General features: G+C 55.0%; 1 protein-coding gene across 2 annotated transcripts; it reads left to right on the top strand.

Annotated features, from left to right (window-relative positions):
• Positions 1 to 652: 652 nt before the first annotated feature.
• Positions 653 to 23,198, top strand: LOC146763233 (uncharacterized). Of its 2 annotated transcripts, none has more exons than XM_085571440.1 (4): positions 653 to 2,400; positions 16,503 to 16,606; positions 21,939 to 22,050; positions 22,585 to 23,198. In XM_085571440.1, exons 1-4 carry the CDS (start codon positions 2,250 to 2,252, stop codon positions 22,650 to 22,652), a joined length of 435 nt encoding a protein of 144 aa, XP_085427566.1. In that variant the 5' UTR covers positions 653 to 2,249; the 3' UTR covers positions 22,653 to 23,198. The 2 variants fall into 2 exon arrangements, with proteins under 2 accessions (XP_085427566.1, XP_085427567.1); XM_085571441.1 differs by having other exon boundaries at positions 660 to 1,613.
• The last annotated feature ends 910 nt before the right edge of the window (positions 23,199 to 24,108 follow it).

Here is a 24,108-nt window from a genome sequence, read left to right as displayed (position 1 = left end):
TACGGCCCCCCCCGCTCCCGGTGTCGGGACGGCCTGGGGCACAGCCCGGCGATCCCCGTGCTGCTTTCCCGACAGGCCAGAGAGCCCCCGCGAAGGCCTTGTGCCACCCCCAGCCCCAGCGTGCTCACCAACAGCGCCCGCTTTCCCCTCTACGTGCCCAGGGTGCCCTCAAACCCCCAGTGCCCCCCAACAGCCCGGGGTCTCCTCGCAGCCGTTCCCTCCTCAGTGTGCCCACCCTGACTTCCTCAGTGTTCTCCCGGCAACCCTAAGGTGTCCAGAACACCCTTCCCACTGCCCTGGGTGCCCAAGTGACCCCCCCAAAAGCCTTGTGTGCCCCAGTCTGGCAGACACAGGGAAACCCAGATACACATGAGGGGGCCCATGCTGCTGGGGACCTGTGCCTCTGCTGGGGGACCCATGTCTGGGTGGGTGCACAGCATCCCCAGCTCCCATTTCCCTGTGACACCATGGAGCCCAGGTGGCATATACAGAACTGTGGGAGACTGTGCTGGGCAGTGCAGGCTCTGTGCCGGCTCGGAAGACCCCTCACTCTTTAAAAGCCTGGTGTTTGGAGCATGGGTCATTAAACTGCCTGCTAAACCACACAGCAAATCCCATGTGAACTCCAAGAGAGCCTTTTGCACTCCCAGGGATGTCTCTCATGAGCACAACTCCTGCATGCTGCATCACTTGCAGTATTTCTTCAAACTCCATTTTTTTCCCTCACAAAGGCCCCCCCCCAACCCACTCTGCCTCCAAGCCCCGAGTTCACTGAAGTGCCTCATAAATAATAGATCCTGTCTTTGTAGCCCTGTCCTTGCTCTGGGCTATTTCCTCCTGCTCTCCATGCACGGAGCTCTCTTTGAAGAGCAGGAGCATGAGGAGCTCGCGGGGCTGGGGTTTGCATCAGTGTGGTTCTTCCGCCTGCAGTGGGAGTTTGGCCAGAGTACTGCCTGAGGTCTATATCCGACTGCTGCGGGCTGCCTGTGGCTTTGGTGGAGCGAGAGAAAAGGCTGGGAGTGCAGGAAGTGGCAGTGGTTTGATACAGGACATTGGCATTTCAAGTGGCTCTCACCTGATGTCCATTATTGTCCACCCAGTGCATGGTATCCCAGCTTGAACATGGATAGTGTTGTCCCAGTGAAATCCAAGCCTTCTCATGATAAACCAACTGCAGACTTTTGCTTTAAATAGTTTAGAAATCGGTTCTGTAACATTTGATATTGTCTTCTGTAATTTCTGACCTTGAGTCCTGGGGGTAGGAATAAACCCCAGAGTGAGATTGTGCAGCCCTGGTGTCACAGTCCTCTTCACTCTCCTGGCTTTTCTCTTGCAGGAGAGTTCACAGCTGCTGGACTGCGAAAGACCATGCAGTTCCAAGGCCCTGCCATGATCATCTTCCACAGGACCAGGTTGCTCCAATACCCATCCAACGTGGCCAACAAGAGAAGCAGCACTACTGTGGTGTCACCATTTTTGGGGACAGCTCAGCTGAAGTAGCCTGGAGCTGGAGCAAGGACACTGATGGCACTCTGATCCTGTGTTTGGACCCATTTTTCCCCTGATTCCAGCCATGCAAAAGAGATCTGGGAGGACCTTGGGAAGGTGTTTTGGTAAGAAATGTTTAAACCCTGCTGTGTGCTGCAACCTCTCTCCTGACCCTCGGTGAGCCCCAGCCCCACCAACAAGTTGCAGTGGAAACAAAGGCAGTTCTTGCTTCAGATTCTTCAGAGATAGCAATATGTCAGGAGCCCCTGGAGAGGCTGAAAGTAAATGAATCAGTGCTAGAAAGTGAAGGATATCATCCGTGCTGAATGGTGAAAAGGAGTCCTGAACAGTATCTTCATTGATTTTCCTGTAATTGACACAGAGCTCAGCTCGCCGGAGGCTGCGGCAGGAGCGGGGAGGCCCAGGTACCCCTCCCACCTCAATTAGGCACCTCGGGGCTGGGGGCAGCTCCAAAGGAGCCAGCGGCTCACAGGGTGCCTCTGCAAGCTGCCTTGAAGATGAGGGGCAGCTTGGAAGGACGTGACCCAGGCTGCCAGCAGCTCCCCACCAGTCCTGGCCTAGCCCCAGGTGCACCAAGCCCTCAGCTGGTGAGAAACACTGGCCCTAAAGTCAGGGAAATTCAGCAGTGGCAGTGGCAGGAAATCTGGTTAGCTGAGGTCTGAGGCTCTGCAAGGAGAAATTGCCTCGTGTGTGAAAGCTCTCAGCTGGGCAGTGGGACAGAGCCCGCTCTCTGGGCACCCATGGACACCCCGTCCTGGGGCAGAGTCCCCGGGCAGCAGGGGTGGCACTGCGGGAGGGATGGGTCCCATCGAGCAGAAGCACGGCCGCACCACACGAAAGGAACCTGGAGCATCGATCACTTCACAGCCCAGCGGAAGAGCCACCTGTCAGGTAGGGCATGTGCCTAGGAAAGGTTCCCACTTCTGATTAATTCATGCAAAACGTACACGGTCTTTATAACAGCACAGGAAACTTGTGCTACGAAGACTTGCCCCCACTGAAATCCACTTTTTTCCAGGGCTATCTTTGCAATTTCCCTCCCTCCTTTGAAGCTGGTGTTTGGGGTCTCCAAGCATAAGGAGGTCTCGGTCTGCCTCAAAGTGCTCCAAGTGGTTTTAAAGTCTCTTTTAAAACCACGTGCTTGTCAGCCTGCTGGGGTGTGAAGATCCGTGGATTTATTACCACAAGACTTCTCCCTCCTGGGCTGCGTTTAGCAGCCGCGGCTGCTGGATTACAGCAGCTCTGCTTGGACTGCAAAGGTATTCCCGGGGGAAGGGTGTGAGGGGCGAGCTCCTGCGGCTCCTGGGTCATCCCGTTGGGCTAAGGAACCCTCTCATCGCGGCCCTTAAGGCAGTGGGAGCAGCCAGGGAGTTCAGGAGCCAGCGGCAAACAGCGGGGACACTGCCGCCCGTGCCTGGGGCCAGACGGGACCCCAGAGAGGGCTGGGCAGGATGCAGCCTGGAAGCAGCTGGGATCCCAATGAACCCACGCGCGACCAGGTATGACCGCAGTGGGAATTTGGCAGGATCCAGGCGGGACCCGGGCGGGACCCCGGCCGTCCCCCGGCGGGACCTCGTCCGCCTGAGCCCCGCGGTTTCCCTGAGTCACTCCCTGCCCGGAGCCCCGCGTTCCTGCTGATGCAGCGCCGGGGTCACTAAATGCTTTGTTGAACGCCTGCCCACGTGTGCCTAAGTGCTTTCAGCCTGGGTGGCTGCTGAATCGGGTTTCCTGGGACAATTATTTTGAACATAAGTACCCAAAGTCTGCTCGAGTCCTTTTCTAAGTGCTTACATTATTTTGTTTTAAAAACCTGGCCTTGCATCCTTATCCCTGTGGTCAGAGCCATCATAGAGATGTACTTATTTTAATTTTATTTGGAAAAACGCTTGCTGGGCACAACGGGCACGTCTCTTCTCCTGACTTTAAAACTTGCAGCAATTTTTCTCAGCCTGTGATCTCTCACCCTTCTGGCAGAGCCAGGAGCCTGCCAAGCTCTAGGCATGGGATCACATCCCATCAGGAATCTCTGGGAATTCAGTCCCAAGCCTCAGTGGGAAACAATGGGAATAATCCTGGTGTGACCATGAGGAGTGATTGGGGTGTGTGTTGCTACCTCCTGCACTCACTGCTGCTCTTAGTGCAGGACCAGGGTTAATTAAGCCAGACCAGCAAAGCTGGCAGCTGAAGCAGGTTCCTGGGGGCTCAGGAGAACACGGCTGCCCCTGGAGCAGGGAAATTGCCAGTTCCCTGGTTGTTATTCACTCTTCACCTAGTTAAACCACCAGGAATTTACTAAAAGCTTCAGGATTTAAGCTCATAATTTCTTTTAGTAGTTTCTTAACGGCAGGTTGGAGGGCACAGGGGGATGCTCAGCACCACAGGGACGCGTGGCACTGCAGGGACTCCTGGCACTGCCACTCACCCGAGCTGCTGCCGTGACCCCCGTGGGCTGGCACGCGGCCGGATCCCTCGGGATGTGTCTGCCTGTCCAGGGCAGCCGGCCTCAGCAAGGACAGCCAGCCCACTGTGGAAAATCCTAATGAAAGAGCTAAAGCTGGGAAGAGTGCGGAGCGATTAGTGGTGTGCATGCAGCTGAGCTTCCTGCAGATTACTTGTCTTTAGGCCTAATCCTCCGCGCTGGAAAAAAATCCCAAATCTCTTCTTTTTTTTTTTTTTTTTTTTTTTTGTGGAGTGATTATCATAGACTGCGGAATGATTGTGTAAAAATTAATCCTAGGGGATGAGATCAGGTTTGGAGCTGCAGTGTGGTGCTGGCCAGAAGCTGGTAAACAAACCTTTCCTGGAGTGAGGGCATTAAGCTCCAGCGGTTCCCTTGTTTTCCCTGCTCCTTATCCAGAGCTCCAGCCGGGTGCATGAGCAGCGCATTATGGGGTGGCCAGGGATGCCCACAGGCCCAGGTCCCAAAAGGCTTTCCAGGGCTTCCCTGAGGTGGGAGGGGACTCTGGAGCGGGCAGGGGCCTTTGGCAGGACAGATGGGGACACACCAGCGGCGGGACCGCGCCGGCACCCCCGGCTCCAGGCGGTCACCCACCCTCAGGGCTCGGCTTCAAGAAGGTGCTTAAGCCCAGCATTAGGAGAGCACGCCATCCCCATCCTGCTGCCAAGCGTGATGGATCTGTAACTATTCTGAAGCCATCCATGAATATTGCATGTGGATCCACTTATTGGAGCCTCCCCTGCATGGCTGCCTGGGCCTGGTTTAATGTTGGGCTGTCAGGAAATGCAAGCCAGGGAGGAATAATTGGGGATCAGCCCTTTCGGTGCCAGCAGGCAAGGGTTGGGGGGGAGAGTCAGGGAGTCAGGAAGCCGGGGGACGCTGCCAAGGACGGGGCTCTGGGCTGATTTAAATCCCTGCCTCAGGTGTTTGATCCCTGGAAGCGAACAGCACATGGCTTTGGGGGAGCTGCCTGCTGGCAGAGCCCTGGGCAGGAGCAAAGGGACAGGGACCACCTGCTCAGCGCTGTCTGGAGCCACTGCAGGGAGAGGTGACAGTGACTTGGAGTCCTGCTTGCAAACTTCTGCGTGTTTCTCAAACCCAAAAGTACAGCCAGGGCACCCTGGGCATGCTGCTGCCGTGGCAGAGCATTGCTGCTGTGCACACGGGATGAGCAAGGTCAGAACTGCTCGTGGAACAGCAGCCCGAGAGGGGGCTCTGCAGGGATTCACTCAGTCAGGAGTTGGACATTAAGCCTGAGTTAATTTTATGCATTAATCAACAAGAGAGGGAACCTTTTACTTTTACTGGATGGCCGGCGTCCCTCCCATTTACACCGCACGGCTCCATTGATTTCATTAGGATCTGCCAGGCAGGAATGAGAGCGGAACTTGGCCCCCTTAATTAAGACGACTGTTGCTAAAGGCAGAATGATGGAAAATAATTAACCCTGTAAAAAAGCCACACGATGCTGAGAAGGAGAAATACATAATTTAGGAATCGGGAGGCCATTATGCAATATTAATTGCAGACAGCATGTCTGAACAGCACGACACACAGTGAGTCGTGCCGCTCCTCACAATGCTGCTGGAGAGGCCAATCTGGCTCTGATGTCCAACCAAGAGCCCCAGAGTTGGATCTCTGGAATAAATGTCCTCCATGTGGGTTCTGGGTGCATTTGGGGGCTCAGGGTGTGCTCAGGAGAGCCAGTAGGGACCTGCTGTCTTCACTCCCAGAGCTCCACAAATACGCTGCTTCTGCTGGTGGAGGCTCAACCAATTTCATTAATTAAAGTTCTAATTGTGCTAAGGGAGCTTTGACCTCCTAGGAGGACCCTTGCCCTTCTTTGCCAAGAAAATTGGATTATTCCTCCTAGTGCTGATTGTGAGAGCCTTCTCTGCTGCTCAGATATTCTCTCTACTTCCTAATCAAATGACTTCAGAAGGCCAAACACAGAACTTTCAACAGCAATAGCAAACACACCCATCTATTAAAACAGGCACAAGAAACAGCAGTTCCATAGGCAATTTCTGGAGAAGGCTATAAATGGATTCCAAGGGAAGGTCCACTTGTCCCTGGGGACACTTTAGGGGTTGGATACTGGGCTGTGAAGCTCCTCTTAACAGAAAAGGAGCCAGAGCAATGCCCTGGAGATCGGGGTGTCGGTCACCCCAGGGCTGGGATAGCAGCAGGAACAGCTGGATAATTTCAGGATGAGGACGCTGCCACAGCTGCATGGCTTTTCTATTTATTTCTTTACCCCATTGGTTCCAATATTTTGCTCTCAGAGGCAACTCCATAATCGTGGAAGGGAAAGATGGTGGTGAAAAATCAATTTACGTTCATTCCCTATATCATTGTCGTGAATGGCAAAGCTGGGAAGAGCCCTCTTGTTTAACTGTTCATAGGAGAAAATGGTTTTCCAGGGATCTTGGCTCCCAGTTGCCTCCTGCTCGCAGGGAAATGGTGGAGGTTGTGCATAGTGCAGAGGTGCACATAAACCAGGAAGAAAATCCTGTTTGGCTCCAGATTTCACTCTGTTTTGCTAACATACCAGAATACATTTTATTTTCATGTATCTCTTCTATTTTGTTATCTTACATTCTTAATTCAACCTTAGGGTTCTCCTTCTTGGTCCCCATTGCAGAACAACCCTAACAGTGCTCCCATCAGCAGCACAGGTGGCCTCTGCCCTTCAGCCCCCTCTCCTTGCACACTAAATCAAGGAATTATTTCCTAACTGACTGTAATTTTATTTTGTAGCTCTCGCTAATGAGCTCTTTGTGTAATGCATCATAAATTACTTACAGAAAGATTTTTCTTTTACTTAGAATGGGTAAAAAATCGGCGTTGGCTCCAGCCTGTGCCCGCTGTGCCCACACCGTACTGGATTTTTCCAGCCAATGCTCAGCTACGCTCAAGCCCTAATTTTGCAGATAAACAGCTTCTATTTCATTAAATGAGCTCTGCACAGAATGTTTATCTTAGTTATTTCCAGAAAATTAATTCATAGGGCTTAATCTGTTTAGCATCTGATTAATGGGATTTTTAATCACCCATAATAATGATAATAACAGGCTTAAAGTAATAACCCAGGCAAAGGTGTGTATTTGTCTTTGCTCTGCCCGTGGTCCTGACAGCCATCAGCGCTGCACAATAACTTCAGATATTTGGCATTGTTACTTTCAGATCTATCGATCAGGTGGGAAAACCAGGCCTATTTTGAATCCATCTCATTTAACAATGTTTGTAAAAGCACCTGTTATCAGAGAGGGAGTCTGGGAGGCAGCACTGGCAGCTCCTGGAGCCAAACTGCATCCAAACTGCTCCCTGCTGGGACACAAATGCCATTAAGCCCCGTCTCTGATAATTAAACACCTGCTGCGTGACACCTAAAATCAGACTTGTTACCAGACAGGGCAAGGGGCACAACAGGGATGTGTTGGAGTGAGGATTTAGTGGGACAGTGACGTGGCAGAGATGTTTGGCTCTGAAGTGTTTCATGGTGGGTGTCTGAATTCCATTTTTGATCTGAGTGCCACATCTCCCCACTGCCAACCTCAGGGTCCCAGCTGGCCCTGAACAGAGCAGCTGAGACCAAACACGACTCTGCAGATGTGGGCAGGGCTCACCCTCCTCCCGTGGGGATTGATTCCCAACTCCTTTCTGTGCTGCTGCAGAGTGGCAGTGGCTGGGCTCGTGGGCTGCTGTCCTGGCTGGGACACTCTTTGCCTTTTTGAGGGGAGAAACTCCTTTTCTGCCTCGCAGAGACACCAAGCCGACTGCTTTTGGCTCTGGCAGGTGAGCAGGAGGTCAGGACACAGGCTGCAGCACTTCCCTGGGAGGGATCAATACCCAGGCAGCCGTGCTCCCGCTCGGAACGGGGAGGAACCACAGACAGGCATGTGCTGGGGAGGCAAGAGGCATCCTCTGCCTCTCCCCGGGCTCCTTCCCTCTCCCTGGCTGGAATTGGAAAGAAACGGATCGATCTTTGACTCTTTTCGGGGTGAGGGGAAATTGCAGAATGAAGATGACTCGAAAGAATGAGATGGATGGGAGTAACTGGAGCTCATCCTCCACGGGAGAGGAAAATGCAGCGCAAATGATGATGTTAGCCATCCATCTGTCGGTCAGGGCCTTTATTCCAAGGTCCATCATGGGAAGACTGGAGCAGGGGACCGGAGTGGGCTCTGCAGGAACACGTGCTGCCATAATAACCCATTGCTCCCAGCTGCCCAGCAGATTCCCAGCGCTGTGCCCTGCTGGGGCTCCCAGGGGTCCTGGGAAGGAGAGGGCATCCACACCGGGCTGCGGTGAGAAGCTTGGAGCAACCTGGGCTAGGGAAAGGTGGCCCTGCCCATGGCAGGGGGTGGCACCGACCCCCTTTAAGACTAGGTTTTAAGACCCCTTCCAAATCAAACCATTCTGGGATTCTGTGGTTTCCCATGCCTGGGAATCCTCAAAGCCCCAGGGTATCACCAGGCCCAGAGGTGAGGCAAAACGTGCTTTTTTCCATGAGAATTCCTGTTTGCCCACGGGAGACAGGTCTGTGAATTCCTAACAGAAGCATTCCCAGCCGTGCCACAGACCATGTCACCATCAGACCGTGTCACTCTCCAGGCTCGGAGCTCTTTGAGGCGGTTCTGGGGCCAGGGGATTCCCTGGGGGAGCAAACACCCATTCCTAGGCACAGACCAGCTCCCTGCAGCTCCTGCCACCGCTCCTGGGGCTCCTGAGGAAGGGAGGGATGAGCTCTCCCTGGCACAGCAGTTATAAATTCCCAGCATAGCAGCTTCCAGGCTGATTGCCTTTCCTGACGGAGTCTCTCTGTAAATGAGGCTTTTCACAGATGACAGATAGAGCTGCTCCTGCGGAGCATAAATCCTGGCGGCCCAAAGTGCCTCCACAGCCTGTTTAACAGCCTGCTTCCCCCAGCCCCGAGTTCAGCTCCTCGGGATGACACAGCGCTCCGGTGGCAATTCCTCATCAATTAGCCCTGTCGGCACCGCTGGGCTCCGCTGAGCTGGGCACTGACCCTGCTCCGGAGTAAACTTCCTCCGAGGATGGGCTTCCCTCGGCTGCTGCAGCCTGCAAGGCCATTCCCCTTGTCTGCCGGCCTCTCGGGGACATCCTCCTCCCCCTCGTCCTCTCTGTCCTTGCAGGCTCTCCCAGGTGCCCTCTATCCCCGTTCCTGACCTCTGGAGCAGATGGCACTGCGGGGTCACGGAGCTCCCCGGGATGCTGGGGCTGAGCGGAGGGTCTGTGCTGCAGATTCCAACCAGGGCACCCATGGCAGGGGCACAGGGATGCTCCCGTGCAGGAATTGGCACAGGGATGCTCAGGTGCAGGAATGCTCCATGCTGTGCCCTGTGCCAGACTTGCAGCAGGGAGCACCAGCAGTGCCAGGGAAGGACACGGGGCCCTTCCATGGTGGCATAAAGGTCTCACTTCCTGAGATGGACACAGCTGTGCTGGTTTACCCTGTGCCACGCAGGCTGGATCAGGAGGCAGCTCCCTGCAGCCTCTTCCCTTAACCACAGATCCGAGCCCAGCTGGAGCCTCTCTCACGCCAATGCTGATCTGGTATGGCACTGCTGTGGCATCATGTGGAGGAATCGGGTTTGCCAGCCACGCAGGGTACTTCTTCCTGGAGAAACTCAAACTTTGCAAAGGAACACAAACATTTAGGCGACCCTGTCCCTCTCCCAAGGCAGCTGATTCCTGTTGGAGAGCCATCGGCATTCCGGCCGAGGCGGGAGCCGCGGCCCGGCGCTCATTACTCTGCTCCCAGATGAACAGTAAGTCTCTGTAACAGTACTTACAGCCTGTAATAATATTACAGCTCGCTCTGCTACATGGTCCCTCAGTCATTTTTTCAATTAAAAAAGGCCCAATGCTCTATTAACCTTTTGCCTGCTCCTCCATCCTTCATCTGCTGGCGGCCAGGATCGCAGCCGTGTGTTCAAGAAGGCATAGATTACTGTAAAGCAGCGCCGAGCCCTCTGTCACGGCCACGATGAAGTGTCATTTGTTCATTTAAAAATATGAGCCAGTTTCTCCAATTGTCCACCTCTGAAGCGGTGCTGCAATCTCTTTGTTACCCGTGCAGGATGCCGGCGCTGGCAGGGCTCCTGACGCCCCTTCTGCTGTGGACAGGTGTGTCCTGCCCCCCAAAATCCTTTTGGCAGCAAGCGCCGGCAGCTCGAGGAATGTTAGGAACCCATACATCTATTTTCCTGGCCCTGGCGCAGGGATGGAGGGGAGAGCTGCTGTTCCTGGCTTTCCCCGTGCCTGTGGCCCTGTGTCCCATCCCATCTTGCACCTCTGCACCTGGAAAACTTCATCCCATTCAGCTTCTGTGGGGTATTCCTGGCAGGGTTTACATACGGACCCAGGGAAGCTGCTGCCGCCTGGGGGTGCACCCGGTGTCCCACCACTGCCAAGCATGCTGCCTTTTATTTTATTCCAATTTATTTCTGATTTGCTGCTTTTATTCTTCTCTCAAGGCACCAGCTACTGGCTCTAGCTACAGGGACTTGTTAGACAAGAGCCCCGGATGCTCCAGTTTGATTTCCAGGATCCACAAATAACAGTGTACAACACATTATTTGCTAGAAATTACCTGAAGCTCAGCCCTCCGGAGCTCACTGTGCTGTGCAGAAAAGAGACCCTGTTCCAATCAATATCCTTTCCACGGTCTCTGCCTGTCCACTGGCCATTATTTCACTGGGTTTATTTTGCTTACAGTCCCAGCTGCATCAATATAAGAGCTCCAAGTGGTTTGGAGGTGGGTTTTCAGCTCTAACCCTCTCCCTGGCAGGTTCTGGAAAAAGATGATATCCATAAAAACTGCTTCAGAGAAATCCAGCAAAAATGCCTGTCTCTGTCCCAGCGGTGGAGACAGCAAAAGAACAGAAAATTTGCAGCAGCATCTCCAGTTTGAGCAGTGTGCACATACATCCCCTTCCCTTCCCAGCGATGTGTGAAACGGCTCGGATTAGCTGGGAGCCAAACCAGCCAGGGTAAACGGGGCTGACTCCCTGTGAACATTGCTATTGAGCTTTATCCTACGGTGCCACGCTGGATTCGCAGCTTGCTCATTTGCCAAAGGCCTCGGAATTTCACTCCCTCTTCCTACTTGTACCCAAGAGCGTGTGCCTGTGTCAGTGGGGAAGGGCTCGCACGGCTTCCCCCCGGCTGCAGCGTGGGGACTCTTTCCTTATGGAGCAGCCTCGGGTTAAAGCTGCCTTGTTACTCTGTCGTTTCTCCTGCAGAAGTTCCCATATCCAGCTACCAGGGCATTTCCCCCTCTCTCCTTGATGAGCTAAACGTGTCAGGTTGTTTCAGCTGGTTGCTGTGCAGTGTCTTTTTGGCTGCAGGTAATTTTTATGGCTATTTTCTGCTCTCTCCCCAGTTTCCAGCATCCTTTCGAGCCCTGAGTACCACAACAGGCTGTAGCACTGCAATATCTGGCCACAAGTGCCCCATGCTGAGGCAGGAGCAGCTCCCCTCCGCCTCACCTACATTTACCCAGGGCTTCCATTAGCCCATTTTCCCACAGCAGCTTTTTGGGTATCATGTTCCATTATTTATTTGAGGACAAACACCTAAAAGCTGGATGTTTTTCAGAGCTGTTGCTCCCGGAGCGATGTCCTGCGCGGTGGCCTCCCAGGACATCGCAGGTGACACCGCTTCTCCAGCTGCAGCTTTTACTGGTGCCCCCCAGCTCCTCCAGCCTCCCCCTGCTCCTCCGCCCGCTGCTCCCGTGGAAGTGTTCGGGATGGAGTTTGGAGCGATCTGTTCCAGTGGAAGGTGTCCCTGCCCGCGGCACGGCTCTGGATTGTCTGTAAGGTCCCTCCCACCCCAAACCACCCCTCCCAGCCCTGGGACGCCCGGCTCCTTTCCTGGCTTGTGCCCCGTCTCGCTGCAATCTCTCTCTCCCCCAGGGTTTATGTGGATTAGCAGGTCCCTTCGCGTTATCCACAAACCTCGCTGATCCCCAAGGACGGCTGTAATGGGATCGTGCCACCTTTTCCAGGCTCCCGTCCCTGTGAAGGCTCTCCCTCCTTTCCCTTTTTGGCCCCCAGATTTATTATTCTACAGTGATTGTGTTGAATTGCATTTGAAATCAATTAGCACAGGTACTCGGAGATGAATGTTCATGCTCTGAAAAAAAGGTGATGAAAACATACCATTTAAATAGAAATCAATTTCCCTTTCATGTATATCTTCCTAGCTGCTGCCCGAAATTAATAGTTTTTAGATCTTTGTGGGGGAGAGGAGAGGCTCCCCTCGTAAAGCACTTCCCTCTCCTCCTCCTCCTCCTCCCCCGGCTCCCGGGCTCTCCCACGCCGCTTCCCTCTCCGGCAGAGGGGCTGCTGCGTTCGCCCAGAGGAGCGGCTGCAGTTGCCTCCTCCCTGCTCATCTTGTGGGACCATCATTAGCCACTTCTCCGTGGGAAACTCTTTAAACTGGAGCACGGATCAACAGCGGGGCCGCAGCGCGGGGACCCCAGGCAGTGGCGGATCTTCGTCTCAAGCCCGAGCTCCAATTACCCTCCCAGGGAGAACGGGGCGGGAGCAAGGGACCGTCCCTGCGGAGCCGGGGCAGCGCCGCCCGGCCCCGGCGCTGCCGGGCGCAGGCAGCCCTCAGCGGGCCAGCTCCGGTGCCACTCGGGCTTCAACCCGGCGACAAAAGCCAGGAAAAATCCCCGCGAACAAAAGCACCTCTTTGTTCAGGGCAGCTCTGAGTGTGGAGCCTGAGGAGCCGGCTGAGCTGAGGGTGCCCCTGCCAGTGCAGCCTGGGCTTGGTGGCTCCACACACCCTTGCCCTTCCAGCTACCCTGGAGCTCTGTCCCACTGAAATGCCATGACTTTCCCAAAGCCCAAATAGCACACGAGCTAGGTAAAAAGGAGAAAAAGAAAAGGCTTTTTTATTTTATTTTATTTTATTTTTTTTGTTAAACTTCATTGGAAATTCGTGACCACAGGATCCTTGCCCCGTGCTCCATAGATCCCCTGAAGGAGGAATTTCCTCTGGGCTAAAGCAGCTCTCAGCAGTCAGGAGATGACCTTTGATAGGGTGCCCTAAAACTGACCTGTCCCCTCATCCCTGTCTCTTAATGCCAAGGGTCTTGCCAACCCACTTGTCTACAGGGACCAGCACTTTAATGCCATAATCATTTCATTTATTATCTTCTTTGGGCTACAAAATCTAATCCCCAAATTTAGGCAAGCATCTGTCCTCCTCATTTCCCACAAGGCACCAAATTATCGCTCAGCCCCTCTGCTACGCCCTGATCCCTTCGATCTGGTTTTCTATCAGTGTTATGATTAATCTCCTCCTCCAATCATTTTTCCTCACCATCTGTTTTCCAGCAGGACTCCCGTGCTTACGGGAGGACCCTGGGCCCTGGGACTCCCTGGCTCTAATCCCGGGGAAATGAAGTGCAAGGGCCAATTAGGTCAGTATTTTTAGGAAATGGGGGCAGTTCTCCTAATGGTGAGGTCCTGGAGAGGCTGTGGGATCCCAGGCTGGAGGTCTGGGCCTGCCGTGGGAGTGGGGCTGATCCAGGTGCCCAGGAGCAAGCGCCGTGCTGGGAGTATTTTCTTTGGACAATGCCTCTCCAGCTCGGAGCTCTTCCCTGCTCATTTCATTCTCACCATGGATGAGCTGGAAAATGGATGTTTCCCACCCACTCTGGATGCTCCAGACCCACAGGCTGTGTCTCCTCCAGCACCCTCAGGGCAGCAGCAGCAGCAGCAATCACTGTCGTGGGCCAGAGGCACGTTCCCTGACCCCTGAACTGGGCTGTGCCCTCGTGGTTGGGCAGAGATGCCCCAAGGTCCCCTTTCCAGCCTCTGGGAGCAGCTCAGGAGTGCTAAAGGCACAGGGGCACATTGCAATCAATGCCCTCATTTACATGGTTCAGTTTTAGACATTTCTGCACTATGAATTCTCTAAGAGAAATCAGGTTTTCAGCTCAGCCCCGGCTGCACAGGTCAGGAATAAAACCTGTTCACATCCTCTGTGTTTCTGGTCTCCAGGTATTGATCGCCGTCTCCATTTTCCCCACTCTCGGCTTGATTCCTGCCACTGCCTATTTTTGGTTTATGCTTCCTGCCAGCAGATCCTTCTGGAGCTTTTCTCGGGCTCCTGCTTTGCCTCCCACCGGCACTGCAGCATCTCCAGCCCCCCCCAAGCCCTCCTGGCTGGCTCCCCACGGCCCCAGCCCTGCTCCTGCACTGCGCCCACGGAGCCCGGTTGGGCTTGGATTTGTAGTTACAGCACATGTTCATATTTTAATCCAATTTCATTCACCTCCCAACCAACCCCTCTGCGTTGCTAGGATTTGTAGCCCTCTCTTATTTTTAGATCTAGATATTCACTAAATGTATATTTTCACCCTTCTCTCGGGCTGGCAATCACTCTGTGTGGGTAGGACTGCAAATCTGAGTTATTAAATCTTTACATATCCAGGACACCATGCTAAAGGCTTATTTGGGGTTCTGTTTGCTTGCAGAGTGTAAATAGAGTCTGAGGTATCCAAATCCCCGTCCTCCACCCCATCCATTTGTTTCGCCGTGACTGCGATCTCTTTGATTTCCCAATTTTTCCCTCCCTGTGTTATTTGTTACCTGCTCAGACGAATGCAGGCTGGCAGGCTCAGAAATCAATTCAGCGCCGGAGTTGCAGTCTCAGAAGAGCTGTGTGGGGATGGCTGCCACCTTCCCGGGATGGCTGGTGACAGAAGATAAATCGCCGTGGATTTTTTGCCAACGTGCCATATTTCAAACTCATAATCAGTCCAGCATCACCCTCGGCTTCCTTCAGCATCTCCTTCCCACCACGGGTGATTTATGGCCCTGGGTAGCGACACCAATTGTACATTTCTAATCCTCTCTTGTATAATTTCTCTTTGTTGCATTTCCTTAATTACCCTCTTTCTGACCTTCCTTTTCCTTCCTTACCCCTGCTTCCAGCTTGCTCCTGGGCTTCCTTGCCCTTGCTGGACTCCTTCATTTATTTACGGTGTGACCGTGGTTTATGAGCCCCCTCAGCCCTGGTGACACTGGGCATTTGGGGTGGCATGGTCCTGAGGCTGGAGCAGGGCCGGGAGCAGCCCCTCGCCAGGCTGGATTTGGGCCTGGAAAAGCTCCACAGCAAAGGACGTGGGCAAGCTCTCCTTTGGGCTGTTGAAACCACCCCGACATCCCTTTCCCCATGTGTACAGGACTCCCGGTCCCAGCACTGGCATTTGTCACCTCTGCTGTCAGTAATTCCAACAGCGAAAGCCACGGACACATCCTGGCTGTTCCCTGTGCAGAGGATCTGGGACAAAGCACCCAGTGCTGCAGGGACACAAATCCAGGGCCAGCTGCCAGCTCTGGGATCCTGGAAGAAGAAGGGCACGGAGCAATTCTAGAATCTCTACAGGCTGGGAAAGCCCTCCAAGTTCATTGAGACCAAATGCTCCCCCAGCACTGCCCAGGCCACCACTGAGCCATGTCCCCAAGAGCTTTAAACGCACCCCGAAGCTTTAAATCCCTCCAGGGACAGGGATGCCACTCTGGGCAGTGCTGGCTGGGCTGGGGCCCGAGGGCAGAGGGAAAGCACAGCAGTTAACTTTAAGCAATCACTGGAACATCTTCTTCATAATTAATAAATGGGAGATGTTACTGCAGCTGATCAATAAAGTTGTTAGAGGGAATTGATCGCAGGGGGAACTCTTTTTGTGGGTACAATTTTTCACCTCTGTGGAACAAAGGGCTCCCCGGGGTGCTCTCACCATGATGGGCACAGGGAGCCCGACCCAAAGAGCCAACGAGGGAGAGACAATTAATTAATAAATGAATTAATTAACACCCTGAGAGCCAGCCACAGAGACTGGTGGCTGTGCACATGCCACCCCTGGGCGACCTGGGGCACACTCAGTGTGTGCCACTTGTGGCAGCCCGAGCGCAGCAGTGCCCCTGGAACGCTGACGGCAGGATGACAAACCCCGTGCCAGGCAGGAAACATCCCTCTAGCAGGGATGCCCCACTGCCAGGGATCACATCACATCACGGTGAGTATTCAAGAGCTCTGTGTGCCCCGGGTGGCCGTGCCACGGCGCGGGGCACAAAGCAGCGTGTCCCCGGAGCAGCGGCCGGGCTTTGCGGGCAGCCAGCGCGGCCACTTACTGCTTGTAATTAACTCCAGCGAGCAAATCTCCTCTCAATCAATCACAGCCGGACTAATAAATAAATCTTGGCTCGATCACTACCTGTAGAATGCGTAGACAAGAGTGAGTGGCTCTGACTTACCACTTCCTTGTGCTGGGCTGGGGAATCACGGAGTGACGGCAGGAGGGGCACCGGGATCCGAATGTGACGCATTATTTAAAACTTCAGAGATAATAAAATTCTGGAGGAGACTGACCCATTAGCTCAGCGTCCCCACTGACATTTCTCCCACTGTATTAGGTGCTGCGTTAATGATTTTATATTCCCTTCTGGCTCCCCACTCATTTTTCTCTGTCTTTTTGTCATTTTAACAGGGCAGTGGGACATGTTCCACGGTGACATCCCAGCGGCCAGAGCCTCTACGCCCCCGGAGCAGAGCACGCAGCCGTGGTTTGACTCAGCTCCTGTGGACCCTCAGGTACCACCTCAGCATCACACGTGCCTTTGCTAATTACGGGGCCACGTACCTTAATCCAGTGACTAATTCCAGGAATCCGCCCCTCCGTAATGGGCTGTGCCCCCCGGGATGCGCCGGGGAGGTTGTGCCGGGTCTGGTGCTGACACACCGAGCAGGGAGGATCCTGTGAGATGAGAGAGAAGCTGGCTAGAATTCCCTCATTAGCTCATTAACTCACTAATTGTGGGGTATTTGTGTAAAACCCAGAAAATGTCCTAGAAATGGAGGGAAAGGAGGGAGTCGCCCAGCCAGGAGACTCGGTGGGAGGTGGCTCCTGGACCCAAAGCCGTGGATCTGCTGCCACTTCACTGTCGGTGCCCTGGAGGTGCTTCCTCAGGGGCACCCACACGGGGTGAGAAGCCCAGTGGAGCCGGGCGCTTTCTGCCAGCCAGGGAATGCCACGGCTCAGGTGGCGCCGGGCCGGGGAGCAGAGCAGGGGGCAGGAGCCGCCGGAAGGGACCGTGTCCCCTTCCCACAGTGCAGCCTTGACTCGTGGATTTTTCATCCCAGTTGAGGGTACGGTGTCAGCCGATGACCTTTGTCACACCCCAGTGCTTTCTGGGATGTAAATTAGGGCCTTTTTTTCCCCCCATCTGGACAGATAAGACGGACTCTGCCTCGCCCGTCTCGGAAGCCGATATTTATTGTGAGCCCACCGCTCCTCTCAGCAGGTGGACAAAGATAATACTGTCATTATGTGCTCAGAAAATGCTTTGTAAAATTTGGTAAAGTCCGCGAGATAACATCTGCCTCGAGGACTGCTCCGCTGTAAACAGGCCTTGGAAAAATAGCACCCACTGCTTCTCCCCGGGAATATCGATTTTTGGTGTTGGAAAGGGTCAAATTCAAATCGGCCGCACAAAGAGCGGCTGCTTTTCACAAAGAACAAAGTGCTGCGGCGGCGGAGGCAGCGCGGGGCCGGGCCCGGCGCCTTTCCCACGGGAGCGGGCAGCTGCTGCCCGCGGGGACCGGCCTGTCCGGCAGCGTCCCGCCGGGAGCCGCGGGCACCGGGCCGGGAGCCGGGGGGCTCGGCCCGCACCGGCCGTGCCGGACGCGGGGCTCGGCGTCCCGCTCCCTGCGGGGAGCTCTGCCCTGCTCCCGCCTCGTCCCATCCCCTGGGCACGGCCGCAGCGTCCCAGCACCGCCCCGGCGGGGAACGCGTGCCAGCCAGCAGCGCGGGCACGCTTCGGGCATCCCAGCAGAGGCGCTCGGCATTCCCGTATCCCGCCCTGCAATCCCCAAAGCCCTGCTTGCTGCGCCGCCCCACAGCAGAGGGGCCCGGAGCACTGACAGCACTGTGTCAGCCGTGCAAATTCAGCAGCCGAGTTCTTGTCCCTCGGGAACGCCTTGGACACAGCTCCTGCTCTAACGGGAAGCAAAAGCCTCGGCAGCACAAAACAAAATGCAGGAGTGGCACAGGCGACGGCTGCTCTTGGAAGGAAAGGGTTTTACCCAAGGAGCACGTGGCAGCTCCAAATCCCCTTCATCCCCACGGCATTATTTATTCATATTCTCCTTGTGCAGACTGGGGGCTCGGACAGACACAATCGATCCGAGAGCACAAAAAAGGAACCTGGGATGCGGGCCCGGGCTGGGAAGGGAGGGAAGGCTGGAGAGGGAGCTTGCACAGCAGGCCCTGAGAGCGGGCTGTGGTGTCCAGGGAGCAGCATCCCATGGGCAGGGCAGGGCATGGCATCCCCCGTGGCATTCCAGGCCGTAGGACAGCAGGGCGAGTGTGGCACCATGGCAGCCCCCCAGGAGCCCTCGGAGGTTGGGATGTGCCACTGCCCTGAAATGTGCCACAGCTCCAGAGGGCACAAGCAAAGGAGAAAAGGAGGTTCAGGAGGGACCTTCTGGCTCCCCACGACTCCCTGAGAGCAGGGTGGAGCCGGGTGCGTGTCGGGCTCTGCTCCACGTGCTGCTCCCCAAGGCAAGGACGTGGCCGTGGGTCGTTTGGGCCTCCCCTCCCCATGAGAAGCAGGGCAGGGAGATGATGCTCTGTGGTTACACACAGGAGGGAGCTGGCATCCTGTAAGGGAAAAAGAAACTTGTTTCCCACTCCACGAAATGTGGCTGGAGGCTTTGGAAAAGCCAGTGGGCCCCATTTATGGCTTTGGGATGGCAGCAGGACAGGGCTTTGAGACCCAAACCATGCTGGAACGCGTTTGGGGGAGAGCTGTTTGTTCAGCACACAGATTGCTTTTGTTGTGTGAGAATTAACTCACAGCACCCAAGCCCCCCATTTTCAGAGCAAACTGCACCGCGTGCTGTTTTCCAGATGGGAGGAAGGCAGGGTGACAGTGAGGACTCACCAGGGTGTGCCCCTGCCTGCGTGGGCTTTGGGCCTTCAGGACTCCTGGGCACAGCAGCGTGTGACAGGGACGGCTTCGCTGCCGCTGCGGGTGCGCAGCCAAGGGAGCTGCTGCAGGGAATCTTCTCTCCTCTGATCCCGAGAGCCGTCCTGCACAGCTCCATCCTCCAGCCCCGTGCCACGGCCGGGGCGGCCCTGCAGCATCCCAGCAGGTGCTGGGGGCTCTGAGGCCCGGCTGCACCCCTCACTCCCTGCCCACAGCCCTGCATGGATGTGGGAACAGCAGCAGCCAGAGAAGCTCCATCTTTCACCCCCAAATCCCCAGCGCTGCTGCCACAGAGCCTGGAGAGGGGCTTTAAGCCATTTCAAAATCCATCTCCCGGCTCATTATTATGCTGGGCAATTTTTCATTCATCGGGAATCTACGGCAGCATTTTAATGTGAGAAGCTCCCTGCTCTGTTTCTCTTCCCCTGAAGAAAAATAGCTTAATTTCTGCTGTTTGATAGATTTTCCTGAGCCTTCAAAAGGTAGAGAAAGACTCTTGAAAATCGGTCGTTGAACTATCCACAGGCATTTTATAATGGCCGTAAATAGGCCTGGACTGAATAGCTCTCCAGGCATCAGCTTGAATGGTGTCCTTGACACTGTTATTATTATCCCCACGGAGAAAAAAAGGGAAAAAAGAAAGGGGAAGAAAGTCTGGGAGCCTCTCCACACTGCAGTTGGTGTGTCTCTAGGCTGGAAGAGCTAAATCTCCCCTGCTGGATCTACACCCCCGGAGATGCACTGGTTTTCACTTCCCAGAATTGTCATAATTTTCATGGAATTTCCTGCATTAAAAAAAAAAAAAAAAATCTATGAACTTTAGCAATTTGCAAACTCTGCAGCAAATGAAGTACAAGAAATCTAGGGGAATTTATTATCTGCCTTTTTGCCCCTTTGCCCATCTAACTGTGCGGTTGCTTTCCATCAGGGAATTACTTTTGTAACTTCCAAGCTGCCGTGTCCCACTGCTCTTTGCTGAGGAGCAGCCTCTGACCCCCAGTTTTGGGGGTTACTTTTCAGGGTGACCATTTACAGCACCCCAGCTCACCACCACGGAGCAGCTCGAGAGGTTTCCAAACCCCATTTGGACCCTTCACCACTTCATGTTCCAGCACCTCTGCCAAAGCTGTCCTTCTCACCTTTAGATCCTGTGGGATTATGTCACCAGAAACACTGCAGAAAAGCTCGAGGTTAATCAGCAAGAACAATTTTCTCAGCTTAAATAGGGTGCTTTCATTTCTTGAAAGCCACTCTGATTTTTCCAGCCCCCTCACACAGCAAAAATAGCTTGTCCTAGAAATGTCACTGGTGTATGGATTTCTCCATATGGAAAAGGAGCGCAGTGATGGGCCATGTCTCTCCTGGAGCAGCCTCGGAGCCCTCCCCACGGGGTGATGCCGTGCCAGGGCGTGGGCTGTGCTGGAAGTCACAGAACTCCAGGATGGGTTGGGCTGGAAAGGAGCTTAGAGCCCGTCCAGTGCCAGCTCTGCCATGGCAGGGGCACCTCCCACTGTCCCAGGTGGCTCCAAGCCCTGTCCCTCCTGGCCCGGGACATCCCTCTGTGTGCTTGGGGTGTCCCTCGGGGTGTCCCGGTCCCTCTGCATCCTCGGGGTGTCCCGGTCCCTCTGCGTGCTCGGGGTGTCCCGGGTCCCTCTGCATCCTCAGGGTGTCCCAGTCCCTCTATGTGCTCGGGGTGTCCCGGTCCCTCTGCATCCTCGGGGTGTCCCGGTCCCTCTGCATCCTCAGGGTGTCCCAGTCCCTCTGCATCCTCGGGGTGTCCCGGTCCCTCTGCATCCTCGGGGTGTCCCTCGGGGTGTCCCGGTCCCTCTGCAGCCTCGGGCCCGTCCCCAGCCGCTCTCCGAGGCCGGTTCCCCCCCGGGCCCGGCGGGCGCTGGCAGCTCAGCCGCCCTTCCCGGCAGCGCGGCGCTAATTGCTCGGCTTGGTTGGGGAGCCACAGCGGCGCTCCCTCCGCGCCGCTCCCCGGGGGCTCCTCCGCCGCCTTTGCTGGAAGTGTTTCCTCCCCGGGCCCCTGCAGTTCCGCCCCAATCCAGAATTGATGCCAGGGAGGAACCGGAGCCGCGCTTTGGGGTAGAACGCCGGGTCACATCCTCTGGGATCCAGCCCGCCGTGCTGGTTTTTGGGGCCGTGGGATGGAAACCCACGGGTGGGGCTCGTTCGGATGGAAACCTGCTCCCCCGTGAGCTCGTTAGCAGGGATGAGCTTCGGCCCGAGGTGCGCAGGTGCCGAGGCCGGCGCTGGAGCATCCCTCCCCTTCCCAAATCCAGCGGGACACGCGGCTGGCAGCCCCCGCTGTCCCAAGGAGGTGGCTCGGGACGGATTTTCAGCCCTGCCAATCTCCCGGTTTGCCGGGAAACCCAAAGCCCCCCCCGACCCCAAACTCTACATTTAATGCGCCCAGCCCAGCCGGTGGTTTACGTAATTCCCAGCTCCGGGGCAGCAATGAGCACTCGGAGTTTTGAAGCCCCGGGTTAATTGTCTCCCTCCTCCCCGGCAGTGCAGAACAGACAGAACAGGCACGAAATGAATCCCACAAAACCACAGCTGACAGGTTTAAAAAATCTATTTTCCTGCAAGGATCTACGGGAAGGACGGGTGATTAATGAAGACTATGAAGAAAAGGTTTTATCCAGCAGATTAATTTCAACGGGTGTTTAAATCCTTAGCAGAGCTGGACAAGATGCTCCGAGGAGCAGCTGGGGGGGGCTCCCTGGGCACCTTCCCAGCAGGGCACGGCATTCCAAACAGCCGTGCCCTGGATCCCAAGGCTCCATGTCCCCCCAGCAGGGCCTGCCTGCCCTTGTCTCCCTCAGGCACACCCGGGCTGCGGCTGCTCTCAGCAGCTTGGGTGGAATCATGTAGTGTTTTCCCAAAAAGAGGGAGTACCTGTTACCTTCCATGTGTGTTTTCCTCTGCAGAGACAGCCAAGGAGAGCAGCAGAAGGAATCTGGTGTAGATGGAGGGTGACTGTTTCCAGCCTCCATGTTCAGGAGCAATGCATTATCCAAACCTCCAGTTTGGGAGAAAAAGGTATTTAATCTTTTTTTAATCCCTCAGGACTCAGACCTCTGAGCTGGAGCCCACCACCTCCCACATCCCAAGGGACAAGACACAGGCACAGAGGGCTGGTTTGCATCCAGCCCTTCCCTATATCCCAGGTGGGCTTTGCTGCCAGCTGCCTCTCCAGATCCATCCTGGAGGGAGGTGACCTGCAGCCTGCCGAGGTCCTGCAGGCTTTGGCTTGGAAAGGACCTTCAACACCATCCAGTCCCAACCTCCTGCTGGGACACTGGGACAGGCAGGTGTGAAGCTGGAGCTGTCCCTGTCTCCCATCTCATCATCTGTGTAGTTACTCTCACTATAGAGAGTAACTCCCAGCAGCTGCAGAGGGAATGCTGTCCCTGACACGCAGGGTGTGGTTCTGAGCCCACAAGTCCCATTTATCCTCCTTACCAGTCCCTCCATCATGTGTCTGACAGAATTCCATTAGGGAGCTGCTGTCCTGTGCTGTATCCAGGCCCATGGCAGGGGCTGGAACTGCCTGAGCTTTACGGTCCCTTCCAGCCCAAAGCACTGCAGGACTCCAGGATTCTGTACCCCCCCTCCCAGAGCGGTGCTCCAGGAGCAGGTGATGGCTCTGGACAACTGAGACCTACAGAAAATCGACACTGAAAGGAGCAATCACAGCAGCGTGGCTGCAGCTCTTCCCATTTCCCCTGGCAAACCTTCCCCCGGGACTGTGTGCACCTGACCCTAAACCTTCCCCATTTTCCAAGCCAATGCACTTGATGGGAACTCATCTCTGCTCTCCCCACGGCTTCCCTGGCATCCCCGGGGTGGGACACGGCCGCTTTCGGCTTGGCTGAACCCCCGACTCCATTTCACAGATTGCATTTGGGCTCTGCTTCCATTTGCTCCCATTCCTTGCAGCTCAGCAGACACCTCACCTACGGAACCCTCTGTGCTCCTCAGGAAGACAGGGATTTATTTCCCTCGGTCTCCCTGTGGAGAACAGACCTGTGCTGGACACACACCCCGGGAGGGCTGAGGAAACCCCTCTGGCACCCTGGGGCCGTCCCACTCCCCATCTCTCCCTCCTGCCTCTGCCTCCTCCCATGAGGCCACCAGCAGCAGCACCTTTGCTGCTTGCTCCTGGAATAAAGTGCATTTTTAACCCATTTTCTGCCTGAATCCACTGCTTTATAAAAAAGCCAAATTAAACCTTGCAAGGTGAGCAGATTCCAGCATCACTTCCCAGCCGGAAGCATTGGTTTCCTTTCACGGTGTTGTAAATGGTGAGTAGCTCTGCAGGAGTGAGTAAATGCCTGTTTAAGGTTATTTACATCAATAAATAAATATTTACCCCTTTTTAAGCATCTCCAGCCCTTGCAAACAGGTTTCCAATTTACAAAAATCAATTAAAATCTGATATTAGAATGCACCAGCCCACGGTGATGTTCCCGGAGATGTCACTCAGCCTCCATTCCAAGCCCCACATCAGCATTCCAAAAGCTCTGCTGCTGAAAGAGCAGAAAGTTTCACCTTTTAATTTTTCATAGCAGATTAATTTTTAATTTTCAGACATCAGAGAGAGGGGGAAGTTCCCCAGGAGCCTCTCCCGCTTCAAAGCGCGCTCCAGGCAACCGCTGGATCGAGTGTCAATTTATCACACCGGAGGCTCCGATCCAGATTTTTCCTGATTTTTTTCTTTTTTTTTTTTTTTTTGTTCAGACAAAAGTATTAATGCTGGTGAAGTTTTCTAGAAGCTGGGAACAGGCTGGGCAGAAGCAAAGCCTCTCTTGCAGCCTGCTCAGCTGCCGGTGGAGGAGCAGAAGGGCCTCGAGCCCAGGCTGCAGCCAGGGACCAGCCGTGGCTCCGTGCATGGAAACACAGCCGGGGCGAAGGCAGCAGGACAAGCGGCCCCAGGTGCACCCTGGGCTCCCCCGGGCTCTCATTCCCCTGGAGGAGATGGCAGCCAGCAGGGAGCTCCCCTTCTGTGTCTCCAGCCTGGGGCAGCAGCAGCAGCACACCCCGGCTTGGAACTCTCCGGGACTTCTGGTGCTCGGCTGGGTGGAGGTTCCTTTGCCC

This window comes from Lonchura striata, chromosome W, assembly GCF_050655825.1.
Source record: "Lonchura striata isolate lonStrDom1 chromosome W, ASM5065582v1, whole genome shotgun sequence".
Classification (NCBI taxonomy): Eukaryota; Metazoa; Chordata; class Aves; order Passeriformes; family Estrildidae; genus Lonchura; species Lonchura striata.
This window is presented reverse-complemented; position numbering and strand designations above follow the sequence as displayed.